Source organism: Pterocles gutturalis, unplaced genomic scaffold (genome assembly GCF_000699245.1).
Source record: "Pterocles gutturalis isolate BGI_N339 unplaced genomic scaffold, ASM69924v1 scaffold8081, whole genome shotgun sequence".
NCBI classification, from domain to species: Eukaryota; Metazoa; Chordata; class Aves; order Pterocliformes; family Pteroclidae; genus Pterocles; species Pterocles gutturalis.
In genome coordinates, this window is record NW_010100256.1 from 5,198 (window position 1) to 21,714 (window position 16,517).

The 16,517-nt window shown below is 39.1% G+C and overlaps 1 protein-coding gene across 1 annotated transcript in view; it reads left to right on the forward strand.

Annotated features, from left to right (window-relative positions):
* Nucleotides 1-16,517, forward strand: part of ABCC8 (ATP-binding cassette, sub-family C (CFTR/MRP), member 8) — a gene marked incomplete at its 5' end in the record, with an annotated part of 72,939 nt that overhangs the window by 4,211 nt on the left and 52,211 nt on the right. The window contains 5 exons of the mRNA XM_010079066.1: nucleotides 2,715-2,881; nucleotides 3,833-4,075; nucleotides 4,945-5,130; nucleotides 9,634-9,798; nucleotides 11,795-11,950. Coding sequence (XP_010077368.1) covers nucleotides 2,715-2,881; nucleotides 3,833-4,075; nucleotides 4,945-5,130; nucleotides 9,634-9,798; nucleotides 11,795-11,950 — 917 coding nt within the window. The remainder of the gene's footprint in view (nucleotides 1-2,714; nucleotides 2,882-3,832; nucleotides 4,076-4,944; nucleotides 5,131-9,633; nucleotides 9,799-11,794; nucleotides 11,951-16,517) is intronic.

Here is a 16,517-nt window from a genome sequence, read left to right on the forward strand (position 1 = left end):
CTGTTAAAGCGCTTAGAAGGGTAGCACAAATTTACAGCTGGTAGTTGATTACCCATTTTTGCATAATCCCTTCTCTATAGAGATTTCTCCTTTATGATAATTCTGTTCAGTATTTAGATAGCTGATGCTGGATAAGCTTTGGACAATATTTGAATAATAAACAGTTAGACCAGTGAATACCAATGCTTAAGTAAGTGTTACTGATACTAAAGTTAACAATTGTGAATTTTAATTTTGCAAGAATTTCCAAGGAAGAGACTCCTTTAGAAAAATCTAATCTTAATAGCTAACTCTATAACTATAGGAAAAAATAGCAAAAAAAAGGGGGGGGGGAATAAAAAATAAAACTACCACAGTATTTTCCACTTAGTGTGATTTTAATTTTAATCCCAAGTCTTTACAAGCTGGGGTTCTTTGGATTTTATTTTTGGTTTTGTTTTTCTTTTCATTATTGTGTGTTTGCGAGAGGACCTAAGACAGCATTTCTGAAAGTCTCCATCCTTTACTCTTGACTACAGAAATTTACTGTTGTCTAGCTGTGAGGTTCATCATCTTTCAATGTTAATTGCAACTGTTCTGTATTGACAGATGGGACTAGGTGATTATAACTTTATGCAAATTAGCCCAGTGTGAGATAGTTAAATTATACCTGTGCTCAGCTACCAACCCCCTAGTGTGGCCAGGAAGCAGGTGCACTAGGTGGTTCAGGCCAGCGGAAGTTCTTGGTGGTAATTTCTAGAAATTCTCAGCCAATATGCACTCACCAGTCAGGTGATAAAAACACAGCTGAAAACAAAGAGCCATCACTGTGTTTTCCAAGAAGCCTTATCTGGAGGGGCCTGTGAACGTCCACCAGATTAGATAATATATGCTTGTATTCAAAAAATGAGAAGCTAAATAACTTCAAATGCTTCTAAGAGTTACAATAGTGAGAGGTCAGCTGTCACCTGGGAATGTTGTGTTTGACACTAATACTTCTCAGTTAAAAGACAAATGAATGTTCTAATAAAATAATAATTTTAAAAAGATCGTATAGACCCTTGTTTAAATCCTAAATAGGAGAATGGCTCTGCTAGTTCTTATCTCCTTTTCCAAGAGCTCTACATAGATACTAGTTGGCTTGGCTGGTTTTTTAGGCGTCCTGTGCTGGTGCAGATTTTCAGTGTGCTATGTTGGTGTAAGTCCTCTTTACTCTGAGAAGGATGTGTTCTCAGCCTGTCGTAAGGAAAATGAGACAAAACATGAGGATTAACAGATAAAGGTGGTAGAGTAGAACAATGTGTAATGTGTTCTTGGATGAAGTGAGATTTTAGCCAGACGTGTCGGAAATAGGAAGGAATAGAGTCTTCAAGGTAGGAAACAGTCTGAGGCAGGATGGGGAGATTAGATCTGTCTGCAGTATAAATTGGGAGGATGGTAGGAAGCCTCATCTAAGACTGCTATAGTTTTATAAGAGTGTTTCTGTAAGTATGTCTCTTAAATCCTCTTTGCAACTGCATCAACCACTAAAATACAGTGCTGAAATACCTGACCTCTTAGTGCTTTCTTTTTACAAGCTGGCCTATTAATTTTGGAGGAAGGTAGACTCTCTTGGCAAGCGTCCTAACGCCCAGTACTCCTGTACTGCTCCATTTACTGTCCTAATTTAAATGTGAGTTTTGAAATCAAAGCAGGATTGGCAGCCCCAAATCCCATATGGATTCTCTGTGGTGAATTTGGTTTTGCTTGAAAAGGGTAGCCCGACCGTACATCCCCACGGGGCCTTCTAGGGTGCCCCGGGGTAGCTGGAAACTTGTGCAAATTGCTGATGATTATCCATATTTGTGGGTTAGATTTACAGTTGCTGATGTCTTGGTTGAAGACTTTCTGGTGTTGCAGCAGGACACTCAGAAAGCGTATCCCCGTTTTTCTTGGCAGTTAGAGCACATATCCATCGTACCATGGCAGATACGGCAGCATTGAAAGATTTGTGTAAAAGAACATAACCCTAGGAGGTATTTCCTTAAGAACACACAACAGGAGCTGTCTTAGGGTGTCCTGAATGGCTTGGAGCACATTTACAAACCACTAGAGCTTACTGCAGGGATTATTTATCTGTAACTGACAGTAGCATGAGCACTTTTAGACAAGAAGTTCACCAGAACTCTAAAAAGCTAAAGTTGTGATCTGTGGATGCCAGAACATCCTTCCTCGATGTGCCTGTGTGTCTGCATTATAAATTGTGTGTATGGAATTCACGTTGAACAATAGAGCAGCAGCAGTTTGGAGAAAATACTTTAATATCTGTTCCTGTATAAATCTTCAGGAGGAATGAGATCAATTTTCCTTCAAGCCAAATTCTTAACACCCTTATGGCATTAACCAAATTTGAAGAGGAACATTCACAGCCACCTTCACTTGTGGAGCAACTCCCTCCCTTGAACCCATCATGTAGACGCGTGTTTACAACAGATGGAAATTTCCTTCAGCAGACTTCTTTGTGAAACTTTCCAAATATCACTAAATCTAATAGGAAAGGAATTTGGAACTAACATTATCTTAATATTTTAATGTTTGTGGAACTGAATTAGGCTTCTGTTTTGACATGAGAAAGGCCACTCTCTGATTTTATATATTATTGTTGCATTCTTTCTGAATAAATATTTAATACTGCTATTGTATATTTTTGCAACTGGGGAGCTGATTAATGTGTTGGTGTTTTTTTTCCCCTACAGCATTGCTGTTCTACTGGACTTTAGCTTTCATAACTAAAACCATCAAATTTGTAAAGTTCTGTGATAATGGGGTTGGATTTTCTCAGCTTCGATTTTGCCTCACAGGACTCCTGGTCGTTCTGTATGGAATGCTACTAGCTGTAGAAATCAATGTCATCAGGGTGAGGGTAAGTTACTATCATATAAGTCTCACCTCACCTTTTTTCTCCTGTCTTTCTCTGACTTCTTCCAGAAGACAGAAGATTGACCTGTTTGACTTTGAATTGCAACTATACCTTCTCCCTTCTGCTATTCCTGTTGATCCTCTAGATGCCCTTTCCCAGCCCCATCACCATTTTTTCTAGGATCTGTGAATTATTATTCCAGCTGTGGTTGGAGAAAAGATAGCAGTGAAGCATATCCAGAAATCGTACTAAGATGAATAGGATTTAGATGCAGTCAGAAGTAGAGATTGAATGAAGTATGTGATGGAGTACCTTTCAGAAGGGAAAGGTGTCTTTTTAAGAGGCTTGGCTTTTCATTTGCCAAAATGAGCGATGTCTGAAAAAGTTTTGTCTTCACAACAGGAAATGATCAGCAGTCTGCCCTCGCTTTTTCAGCATTTGAACCCATGAAAGCCTTTGCTGGTGCCATGTGCACTCTCTAGTTCAGTGGTTTCCCAGACCCATTCAGGACAGCACAGGTGGTTCCGTGTTCTGAGCTAACTAAATGTGAGGCAGTCTGGTATGGAGGATGAATCCCTGTGACAGCCTCAGAGCTGTGCCTGAGCTACTGTGTCCAGTTCTCTGGAACTTGGAGCGATAGGCTGGGGCTGTACTATTTGAAATGTTTTCGTTTTTTTCCTACAAGTGTGCAAATTTGCATCCCATAAACAAAATGGTAGTGAATGTTTAGGGTGATTTATTTCTAGGCTGGCTGCCTCTGATTTCTCCCAGTGCCGGAGGAAACTGGATTGCTCTATTGGTTGAGTTTGAATGCCTAAATTCCTTGAGAAGTTTTGAGAAACCAAGACGGATTTATTGATTATCTGCTATGTCCTTTATCTCTTATATGTTCTGTGTGGACTTTCATTTTCTATGTGTCTGGTGTGATTCTTTTGGTATTTTTCTGAATTTCAGAGGTATGTTTTCTTCAAAACTCCTAAAGAAGTTAAGCCTCCTGAGGATCTCCAGGACCTTGGCGTTCGATTCCTACAGCCATTTGTGAATCTGTTGTCCAAAGGAACGTACTGGTGGATGAATACATTCATCAAGACCGCCCACAAAAAACCAATAGACTTGAAAACCATAGGCAAGCTTCCCATTGCCATGAGAGCCCTAACCAATTACATTCGCCTTAATGAGGCTTTTGAAGCACAGAAGGTATGCAAAGCATGGAATTGTCCATCTGTTTACTCGGTGCTTACATTTTTCATTATTTTTTATGCTATGAGCATGATAAAACATTGTACAACAGACGTGATGCCAATGAAGTACCCAGTAGTGTAGCTTTCCACGTACAAAGAAGTCATGTACTCAGTTGTATCTCATACAAATAATGAAATTTCTCTACCTAAACAAGCATGTCGAACACATTACTGGTTAAATGTGTGTAAAATCCATTTGGCCTCTGTTTTGGTGTGGAAAGTAATTATGGACTGTATTCACTGAACACCATTATCATTCTTCCTAACAAGACCCTGGAATCATTCAGTTACGGAGTCAGTATTACTGAGGCCTTGCAGGACTGTTTTTCCCATGTTATTTCAGTTACAGTTCATCTGTAGGAGAATTCAGGGCTGAAACTACCTCAGCTCGGATTCTGCCCAACTCTCTGGTGGGAGCTGAGTGTATTCAGGATTTTAAGAGAAGTCTCTTGCATCCTCTCTAAAAGGAGTGTAGGTTTCCAGTCTCTGTGATATTCTCAGGAACACAAAACCTGTCAGTTCCCTCCCTCTTTTTTTTTGTTTTTCTTTCTCCCCCAGTAAGCCACAAACACTACACTTATTTGATCTTTATTAAGGGTAAGAAAAAAATAATGGTTCTTTCAGTGAAGTGGAGGAGAGTACAAATTAATGCTTTCTTCTGACTCTATAAAACCAAATGAAATAATAACTGTAGTTCCTGTCCTTTTCTAGCTCAAAAATTGCAACTGGTTTTCAATGAATTAAATCAGGAATAAAAATACTAATAATTTATCAGACCTGGGGTAATACATAACATAAACCTTACTAATTTTTTTTTCTGAACAGAAGAGGTCATCATCTCCACAAGGATCCCGATCAATATGGCGTGCTCTCTGCTGTGCTTTTGGAAGACCCTTACTTCTCAGTAGCACATTCCGTATTCTGGCTGACTTGCTTGGATTTGCTGGTCCGCTCTGCATCTCTGGGATTGTTCACAACGTTGGAAAAGGAAATAACACCATCCGCCCACAGGTACTGTTAAAAAGTCATAAAAATGCAGGAGCTGAAAAAGGAATGCTCTGACTTTGTATTGTATTATTTGGCCTCAGTAAAGAATGGATTTGTGAATGCTGGAAATAACAAATATGTATGTACTGCCTATTATCCACATTTATAGCTTGATGAGGGCAAAGTATGTTACCACGGATCTCTTTAGTCTTCAATTCTGGAAAATAACCTCATTCAAGGCAATGGTGCAGCATATCCAGAATCCCAGTAGTACCATAAGGATTTTAGATACAGTCTTGAGTAGAAATTGAATCGAGTATGTGACTGAGTGCTTTTTGGGAAGGAAAAAGGGTGGTTTTAATAGGCCTGGTTTTTCATTTCCAAAAATGAGTGATGTCTACGAGGATTAAAGCAGGCTTTTGACATCACAATAAAATGCCAAGTAATTCAGCTGTGACAAAGAATTTCCACTGGTGTCTTTGGGGAGGTTGGTTTTGAAAGATCAACAGGGACATATTTTTAAAGAATGCAGCTTAAATGAATGTTCCCCAAGAAGAAACAGACATTCTTCTTGATTAACTGAAAAAGAAAAAAAAAAAGACTCGGGAAGCATCTTCTCATTATAAGGTGAGGTCACTCAGGCTGGATGTCTGAGAAAGATCAGTTTATTTCTGCAGCTCGCTTATTGTTTGATGTAAGACTGTTTCCAAAGTCTGTTGACACTAATGGAAATATCCCCATTCACTCAAGTACACTTTGGCTTAGGTCCACTGTAAATATTGAAATACATCAGATGCATTGCAGAAAATTTAACAAAAGCCTCAGGCTAAAAGTAATTGTTTATCCGTTTTGCTATCCTTATCCTAATATTTGGAAACTTTAATATAGCAAGTAGATTGAATGGAAACCAGTTAAAGCAGGAAATGAAGAAATTAAGACTACAGGGCTATGTTCCAGCAAAGTACTGTGGAAGCTTTTGAGCTCTGCTTCTCGATAATTTATCTGGAACACTGTTTCAGATGAAATTATACCAAATCATAATTTATGGATTATCCTATTCAATGTTCCTATTAAAATGTCAGCTAGTGCTTTTCTGTGAGAAAAACTCGGGTGTGGTCCAGACAGACCCTAAACTGTGCCTCATCCAGCCTTGACGTCCTCACTGTGTCTACCTAAGCAGCAGCCTTGTCGTTGTTGTCATTTACGTCATTTGGGAATCACCTAACAGCAACATTCACTGCTGATGGTGACAGTCCATGAGTGACACCTAAGGGTGTATTTTACCTTTGCTAAAAGGTCTCCAAGAGGCTTTGCCTTCTGTTTTGACTTGGTTTATACACTTTATTTTTCTGTTAAGAGGCTAATTATCTTTACATTTGAAAATTGCTTTTGCTGAATTAGGTAAAATATCTTTCTAAAATGTATGAAGGCTTTCTGTTCAAACCAGCTGTGAACAGACTGGGGTAGTCAGGAGAACTCCCACGTTTATGCACGTACCTAGCCAACTGGGGCTACTTTGGAAAAAAACATACCAGCTCTACTGCTAGGAATGTTATATCCTTACTTGTAATGAGCTGAAGAAGGAGAACCTTGCCTTATGTAACTCTCGGGAGCAAACAATTAAGTGTGAGAAACAAGCCTTCTAAAACACTGTCTTACGAAGGCAAAGGTAAGTTGGGAGGAAACATTATTTTTGTCTGATGTGCAGCTGAGTTTCAGGTCATTGGACAGAATTGCAGTACAGTGGGACAGAATCAGACAGGCAAAGTAAGCTGTGAGTACAGCAGAGAGTGGCTTTTACCCATCCCGTAGAGTGAAATTTTTCATTTTAAATAGAAGGAAATGTGATGAACTGAAGGCAAAGAGATAAATCCTGAGAAATAATTATTTGCTCTGTTATTCAGACTCTTTATGACAGATATAAACTACTATGGAGCTGGAACTCTGAGACCTCGGGGGTGTCACGGCAATATTAACTGTTTTAGTTAGTGCCGCAGTTAGTCAGAGCACGACAGTGTCTTAAATTCTGTCACGCTCTTCATGTTTATTTATAACTCCAGTATCAATATTCATGGCCACCCAGAACATTCTTATGCCATGAATTTCTCTGAGTGTTGATAGTTTCACACCGAAGAAGGGACTGACAGAATGGTAACCTTTACATTTTGCTGGTAGTATCTTCCACATTCCAGTGTTAGGATTAGCAGTTCCAGGATTAGGAATATCTGCTGACATAACACATTCAAACGATACACCAAACCTGCAGACTCATTATTTAAAAAGCTCTAGAAGTCATAGGCCCCAGTGTAGCAAAAGGCCCAGTGTTGATATTTAAGACTGTGTGATTCTAGGGTCTGTAAGTGTTTAAGTAGTGGCACCTTTGCTCAAGCTTTTACTGGTTAGAGCCTACTGGTGCTTTTTAAAAGTGGTGTTATCCTGAAGTTGTCAGGAAGGTGGGACACTAAATGTCCCCAAAGCCATTTCTGAAAATAAAACATCTAATTAGTTCCAACAACTTCTCAAACAAGGTATGCGCAAAAGGTTCAGTAGATGTTCAGTTATTTCCTTGTGTTTCCTGCAGGCTGACAGGTGTCCTTGGACAACTACTGTAGTTTAAACACATTGATGCTCAGGGACTTTGCAAACCATAATGGCCCGATAATGCATCTGAGACTTGGCAAATACCCTGGTGCTTTCACCAAGTGTGTGTGTGATATTTATGTGTATAGCTTTACATCCTCCTTTTCTCTCAAGTGACTAGATGATCTTTAAGGTCCCTTCCAACCCAAACCATTCTGTGATTCTATACTAGAAGAAATAACGAGAATATTCATGCCAGTTTTCCTCCTTGTTTATCTATTATATAATGTTGTGATGTGAATCAACACTGCACCAAAGTCTCCTTGCTAGAAAACCATGATTTGTAAAACCATGGTTGTGTAAAAAAAGGTATTCTTTTACATACAGTAAAAAGTGGTATTAGCTGCAGTAATTAGCAGTAGTAGCAAGAAGGGTATGTAGTACAGCACTGAAATTGTGCTGCTTCTGTTACTGCCTTTGATATCATACGGCACAATCTGTAACCTTCTTGTGCTAATGCTCCAGCCTTTCTCTTTGCTGTCATGTTAGTATCTTTGACAATCGTGATCTCACAGTGTCGCAGACTTGCATGTTCTAGCTTTGCCTTCATAAGAAGCTTTTTTTAGTTTTTAATGTTACAGAGATGCCACTTTTACCTAGATGACCTGGTATTGAAATAAAAAAAAAAAAAAATCCCAGTGAAAAACTGCTAAAATAATAGCTGACTTGCAAAAGGGTAACTCAAAGGAAAGATTCTTACTGTTGCAAGTTAACAAGATACGTCTGAGGGGAAAACATCACAAATGTAAATGATTTTGGTTTTCCCCAAATGTGCTTTCTTTTTTTTCTCTTCCTCCAAAACAGCAAGTGTTGAAGCTCTGTACTGTTTCTCATTCTATTTTGTATTTCAGTATGTATACACACTGCCCAGGAAACAATAGGTGGCTCTTAAGCTTGTACACCAGGAGCAGTTTTTCCACTGTACATGTGCCTAATGCTTTATATTTATGAGCATGAATGTTAAAGAGATGGATAAATTGGATGCATCTGGTTGGCCATGGACTTGGCCAATTTGTGAATTTCTCTTTGCTTTTCCACTATCAAGGCCTCACAGGTAGTATGGGAGAAGACTTGCCTGTACTTGTATTTTTCCAGACCTGTGGTACATTTTCTAAAGCTTCCAGGCTAAATGTAGAGCCTTGAGTCTTCCTTCTTATTCTTCAGAGTTAGAGCAAGAATAATTTTACAACCATAGTTATGTCTTGTAAGGGTCAAAGCCAGTTTAGTTTGATTTGAAAAGAGGAAGGGAAGGCAGAGACATTTTAGTTCCAGAAGGCTTCCCAAGGTGAGCCAGCCTCTCAACCAGTTGTGGCACCAAAGGTGTCTGCTTGGTAAATACAATCTGGAAGAAATGTGCTGCTTTCCCAGTAAGCTATGGACATGCTTCAAAACGCGATCTCATGAGCTTCCTAGGAGGTAATGACCAAAAATAACAATGCTGAACCAGGTGCTGCAAACCAAAATAACGTGCATAGTTCCAGGAGTTGGAAGGGTGTGTTTTTGGCACGTTCTGAAGGTCACGTTAGTGTTCAGTAACCTGAGGTGCTAAAAGGAGACTGATTTCTCTGAAAGGACATTAACTAGTCCTTTCTGACAATGGGCGCTGCACATCTTCTAGAGAATGGCTATATGGAGTTACTCAAAGTGTCCTAGAGTTTTGGAAGGATATCAGAAGTCCTATAAATGTCATTCTGCATTTAAATAAAGCTTACTGAGTTGGCACATTATATGACTGTTTCCTTGAATTTATGAACTGTGAGGTTTCACGTAAGGTTGGGAATATTTTCAAAGTAATAAACTGTGGTTATGCCTGCTTATTAATTATGCAAAGCTGGTAATTAAATTACCATTGCACCTGATTTCTAACTTTCTCTTTTTTTTTTATAGACTAAAATTCTTGGTGTCTTCTTTATTTCATCTCAAGAGTTCCTGTCCAATGCTTATGTTTTGGCTGTACTCTTATTTTTTGCCCTTCTGTTGCAAAGGACGTTTCTCCAAGCATCATACTATGTTGCTATTGAAACGGGAATCAACTTGAGAGGCGCAATACAGGTAGCCAATATATTACTAATTAACCCATTTTAATACAATCATATGTGTATTTGTAAATACAAATTATAATTATAGTGGTTAAATTCCGAAATGCTTCTCTCTGAAATGTATTGAAAGTAACCGTTGCCATTACAGGTTGTGTTAGCTTAGACCTGCATCCTCTTTCCTCTGCATCTTGATGATTTTGTAGAAACATTTATTTGTAATATCTAATGCTGTATTTTTTCTTACCTTTGAGCATAAATTTGCTGACAGTGGAACTGAATGTAGCTTTTGAAAGAATTTAGCTTGTGAACTACCTCTTCCATCCTAAAGGCATGTTTTTGTAACATCCCATGCCAGTAATACAGTCTTAAAACGTCTTGTAAATATACTACAGACAAAAGGATGGGTTGTATTCCCAATGCATGGAGTAGTGTCTTGTTCCATCGGTCATGCCACAAAACCTGCCAGGCATTGCGGAGTCTGTCATTACAGAACGTAAGATTGATGAAATGGAGTCCAGAGTCACTGTACAACTGTGAACAGCAGATCAGAGCTCTATGTAGTATACAGAGATCTGTGCTGGGAAATGAGAGAAATGGGTGTAAGGTTACAATGTGATTTGCCAAGTGCACTGGCTGAAACCTACCCCTTGACAGCTTGAAAGGCAGCCTTAGAAGTTACACTATTTATCTGCTGAACTCCATAGATCCTGTGCGAGGCTGTGATGGATGGATGCTTTCAATAGCAGCCTAATTGTTTAATCCTGTTTTGATCTTACACTTGGAAGCACTTGTCAGATGCCAGACTTCTGGGTTCAGTCCATTGGTTTTCCCTTATTAGATTGAAGTAGAAAATTGCTAAAGAAATAAAAATTTGACCCAAAATATATATTAAGAAATTGCATGTCTTGTATCAAGCAGAAGAGCTGCAACTAACTGAAAAATACCAGGACCGCAGCACATGTAGAAGGGGTACTGTTGGAAAATAGTGCTGTGTTAATTTTGTTTAAAAAAAGCTTTGTGTTCTCTGCACTGGATATTACACGGAGGCTCAGATAACACCAGCAGTCAGGTCATTCAAACTGGAAAATTTCTAGCCATCGCTCTAAGCAGCAGAATTAGTGTTAATGGCAGTCTCCCTGACAGTATTTCTAATACATTTTTCCCTGTAATTTTTAAATTATCTTTAAACCTTTTATCACTTTTCTTCCCCTGAGTAAACCTACACCTGTTCAACGTGCCCTGCATAACTTTCTGCTTCATGATGGACAGTTGGCACTTGATCTGAAGGCACTTATTGGATCAAGGTGCCTCCTGTCAGCTAAGTCTGATGGCTGCAAAGCATCCCTGCATGGCCTTTTACCAAACTAGCTGGTAAAAGTACACTTTCATTATTGTGTTATTTTTATACGTGGTGCCTGTTCTGCACTGAGGCAACTGCTTAATTCAGTGCAGAATCGGAGCTGCTGCATTAGTTGTCTGTGAATTTCACTTTGTAAAGGCAGTGAGCTCTCCAGCCACAGTGGAGCAACATTCTCAGCCAGGAACATGCATCTAAGATCGAATGGGACCTGAATCAATTGCCAGAGAAAAATAACAAGGGTTACAGTATATTGACTATTATATATTGAATGTAATAATATTTTATTAGCACTAATTACAGGAAGGGCACTCCATGGAGAAGCTGGAGGTATAAATCATAGTTGCTAATGTGGTTCCTGGGCACTTTGGGCAGGAAAGGTTTCATTCTCTTACTGATCCATCCACAGCGCTGCAAAAAGGGAGTACCTAGACAAACTTTACCTAATTGCACTGTGCTTTTTGTGGGTGAACAGTAAGACAGTAGCTTAAAATTTTTTATCATAACAGAAAAAGGACAAACTTTAAGCTCTTCATTCAAGTCACTGGGAATGTTGGTTTTCCTCAGCATGCTGGGCTGCGCCTGTGTTTTAGATGGAGCTAGTAATCTTGTTTTATTTCTATATGCTAACACCTTTTGATCTCTCTTCCAGACAAAAATATACAATAAAATTATGCAGCTTTCAACTTCTAACATGTCTATGGGGGAGATGACTGCAGGCCAGATCTGTAACCTGGTTGCCATAGACACAAATCAGCTGATGTGGTTCTTCTTCCTCTGCCCTAACCTTTGGGCTATGCCGGTACAGGTATGGAGATTGAACGTGCTTTTGTTATTAATGTGTGTCAGCCTGTAGTGATGGATTGCTCATGAATTTTATGAAAGTAGAGAAATTAAAGAAGTTCAAGAATAACCTGAAATAAGATTTCAAACTATTAATGTCTAGAAATGTATGTAACATATTTCACATCTGCGACAGGACTCCAGGTATTTGGGATTGTATTAGGATCTTGACTGCTCCCAAACATGCTTTGCATTGGTAAAAATAATTTATAGGGTGCAGCAGGTTGTGTTATTCCAGTGCATTCATTTATTCCATCAGGGGAAATAACTGGAATCTATTGCAATAATTTGTCTTCAAAATCACAGCAGAAGCAAGAGAAGTAGGAGTGTATTCAAAATTATGATCACTTACAGATGATCCTTTGGCCATGCATTAAAACTACTGCTGCCTCATGGTTGACAAATTCTCGTGTATGAAAATCCACATATTTATTTGTTATATGAAATGATTTTGCTACTTTTATCCTCTCTGGTGTGTTTGGTTTCCTGTCTCTAAATACCACTCTCATCCCTTCCATCTCCTTTTCCACACGCGTGACACGAAGCAGATCACTGTTCTGGGTCACACTTCATCACCTGGTGACTCCTGGTTCCGTGTCCGGTAGCCTTGTGTAGCGCCCAGTTAAATACAACTGGGGCTTATCGAGTCTATACAATGAGGAAAGCAGAGTCCCATCTCAGAGGGTGCTGTCGTGATTTATTTAAATTAGTCTTAAGTGTGTTCCCTTCCTGAAACAGGAGTTCGTCTGTGATGTCCAACATGGAAACATGGTATTTTTTCCTCCTTTATTGTTCCAGCTCTGTGGATTGTGCATTGTGTCACACAAGCTTGCAGAGCTACTGAAAACCTAGTCTGATCAAAACTAGTCTTTTTTCAGTGAGGTGGTATTCCTCTGACTCTGTGAAGTGGTGACTCTCACTAGATAGCCATGTGATTAATTTATATTTATGCTAGTCAGACAGTAGAGCAGACACAGACCAGTAGAAGGTCAGAGCAATCTCAGTACAACCTTGGATCACTTTGCAAAGTTCATGCTTACTGGAACAGTGGAAAAGTGCAAATTACTTAGTTTGGAAGAGCCAGTACTTCAATAAAACTGCAGAAACTTCCTGCAGTTCCATTTAGGAATTTCCTGAGAAACCTGACAGTAAAGCACATAGTTTCGTCTGATATTAATCCAGTGCCCTGCAATTCTTCCTGCTTTCTTCCAGCTGTTCGGTGGGTTTTTGTTGAGAGTGCTTCAGTGCTAAAAGTAAATACAGACAAAAGAGGCAGCAGAGTTTAAATTCACTCAGTATTTTCTAAAAGTATAATTTAGTTTCAAAAACATGATGAAAACTCCATTGTGTTCATGTCACAAAAGTGGGCTGGTTCCAGCAGTACACAGAGGCTGATTTGGCTGGTGTGGAAGTCGGAAAGCTGCAACTAATCTACCAGCAGCTCTGTGTTTTGGGTTGCCTGCTCTTGCAAGCAACATGAAATAGTTTTTATGAGACTGTGTGTGGAGTGCAACTGGCAGATTGTATTTCCAGTCAGCTTCTAACATGGCTTTAGGAGTTCCTGTGTCCATCAACATCTGGTACTAGTGATTTTCTTCTGTAAGATGTTGAGCATGTAAGAACGTTACATTGAAAAGTTGGGGATGGGGAAGAAAAGCCAGCCACTCAGGGGATTATATACATCATATTAGTGTCCTTCAAAGAGTAAGGCCCTAGGCTGCTGGCCATCAGGAGACCTGGATTCTTTTATGATGATAAAGATACATATTAGAGTTGAGTGGATTTTATAGTTGTTCCTGTCAGAAACAGGAGGTTTTGGTCAAGCTGCTACAGATCTGATGAGCAAGTCCTCCTTTGTGATGGTCTTAAAATCATCTGATGGCATGGTAAGCCAGATTAATTTCCTAACCTGGAAGAAAACCCTGGTTTAACTAGTTTGCCTGAATTTGGTTTTTTCCTCACTGAGGAAAATATGGGGAGGGGAAATGCAGGTCCTTCTTCATTGTCAGTGACAGTGAGTTCCTGAATGCATTTTGTGTGCTCTTGTGTAGTCACGTTCTTTGGGGACTGTTTGTTCTCTGGAAAACCAATTAGTGTCCTCTAGAAACGCTCTGGGAGTCTTCACAGTTCTGCGCCATGTGTTTGAAACCTGGTATGTTCCCATCTGTCTGCTGGTATCTCTGTGGCAGTGAGGGGTAGATTGCTTCCGAGACTGCAGTAGGATGTGGAGGAAGATGAAATCTGTCTGAATCTCGGGTAAAACTCTCTCTAACTCCAGTAAGAGTTGGGTAAAGCCTCAAATCAGGACAGTGAGCACATTACGGTGTAAATAGTCAGAAGCTTACTAACCGACTTCTTTCAGCCATGCTTTCATGCCTGGGGTTTGCATTTATTCTACATGTGTGAGCTGTATATAACTACATTTGTTAAAATATTGAGATTTAAAGTGATTGTAGTCATATTTATACAGGTCCTGTGTGGCTGCATTCTTGCAGTATAAATGCATCTGTCTCTTGTGCAGGAGTAACTGCATTGGGGTATAGACTGGTTTTTCTGATCTACTCTGGAGAGGGTAATATGTCAGTTATAAATATTTTACTTTCTAGAAGTAAAATAGGGTGATGGATATAGCAATTATCAGCATTTAGAAAGAAACTTGACTTATTTTTTAGCATCGGGATGGTTTCCCTGAAATTATGGGCGGAAAAATGGGAACCAGATTATTTTAAAGTGAGAGGGGAAAAAAAAAAATCAAGGAACTTGTCCTAATATTGATTTCTAATTGCAGAAGAGTAGACAACTATAATGAAAAGAAAACTATTTGAAGTATCACATTAAATGTGTATACAGGCTGACAATTTGTTAGTAATAATTTGGATATCAGGGTATTTTTTTTGTCCATTTACTGGAACTACCCTGCAGTAAGATGTCAGTGATTATATACTGCTGAAATGATATTGCTGAAAGAGCTATGAGACATTAAGAAGAGTCCACCCCTTTAATGATAACATTTAGGGTCCAGCTATCCCCTGTAAATCTGATAGTAAAACAGACTATGTAAGAGGTACCAATTTCAAGTACACTTTTTCTAAGACCACTCTGGCAGCTCAGTGTAGAGAGCACTGTAGTGCAACAGAGAATGAAGCCAAGTTCATTCTATATTCCGTAACAACATTTTGCTCTAATGCACCAGAAGTCACAGACTCATAAAGATTTCCTGACAGTCTTCTGAAAATATGATTATATTTGCATTAAAATTCACCCTGCGATGCTCCTTAGCAGACGAGGACAATCAGTGTCAAAGCACGCTCTGGTTTTGTGGATGGTGCACGCATTGCAAGGCACAAATCAATGACTCACATTGGTCACAAAGGTTTCTTCGAAAAATGTTATTTCTGCAACATTCATTCGATACTGTATTGTATGAGGCAGCGAAGGCAATTACCGAATGCTCGAGAGATGGCTAATAAAAAGTTGCAGAAGTTTCATTATTATTATTAACAGGCTTTTAATAGTTTTGTAGCTCTTAACCTAACAATCAGCATTTCAGCATCTGCTGTGGATTTTGTAATAGCCATTCATAACGGGTTAGGTTTTCTATACAGTCACCATAATTCAAGCCCCATCTTTGCTCTGACTTAGGAGCTTTATCATTGCTTTAAGTTACTGTTTGAAGGCCATTGAAATCCATGACAAGAGGCGTGGGGATGCCTATCAGCAGAAAGATGCCCTCAGTAGGTTTGGCTCAAACCTTGGGAGCAAAATGAAGCCCCATAAAGGCTTCTCACCCCACCTCCATTTTATAAACACCCTTGTTCGGTTTCATTGTGATTATTAAAAAATCCCGAGTTCTCATTTCTCTGGTTCATTGGCAGGGATAGCTTACAGTTGTAATGAAAGGACATTTGTCTCTTTCAAAACTGTCCAGAAAGCAGTTTCTGGCTGAAAGTATTTGCTATCTTCAATAAATGATCAAGACAAAATAAGTAGAGCTATTGTTGAGTTTGTTGCTCATGATATATACCTCTAGCAGGTAAGAGCTCTGGGATTTTGATGAAAGGGAAGCAAAGCGTTTCATTACACAGTTTGTTTTTGTTTTTAATATGGTCATTACCTTCTCAGAAATATTGATGAGAGCTTTCCTGTGTGCCAGATACTGTCTTCCATCAGTTCACGTATTATCTGCATACTGTTTAATCTTAACTGTGTAGTGGTATGATAAATATATAATTACTTGCAATAATGCTTACTGTTTTCAGCACTTTCCAGACACAAGCATTCACATACTTACACTCAGAATATATTTTTTGTCCCATATATGATGTATATATTTTAAAAGTTTGCCCATATTATCACAATATAAAGAAGATGAAAATGGGATTATTTTTAATCTATTGTGAAAACAGAATTTTTATTGCAATGACTGACCCTTTCAATAGCCAAGATGGGGGCAGGGGAGAAGCAGGCGTTGGCTAGCAGCTCCCTCAGGATCCAGTAGCTAGAACAGCTTTCCCCTTGTCTATGTGAGAAGC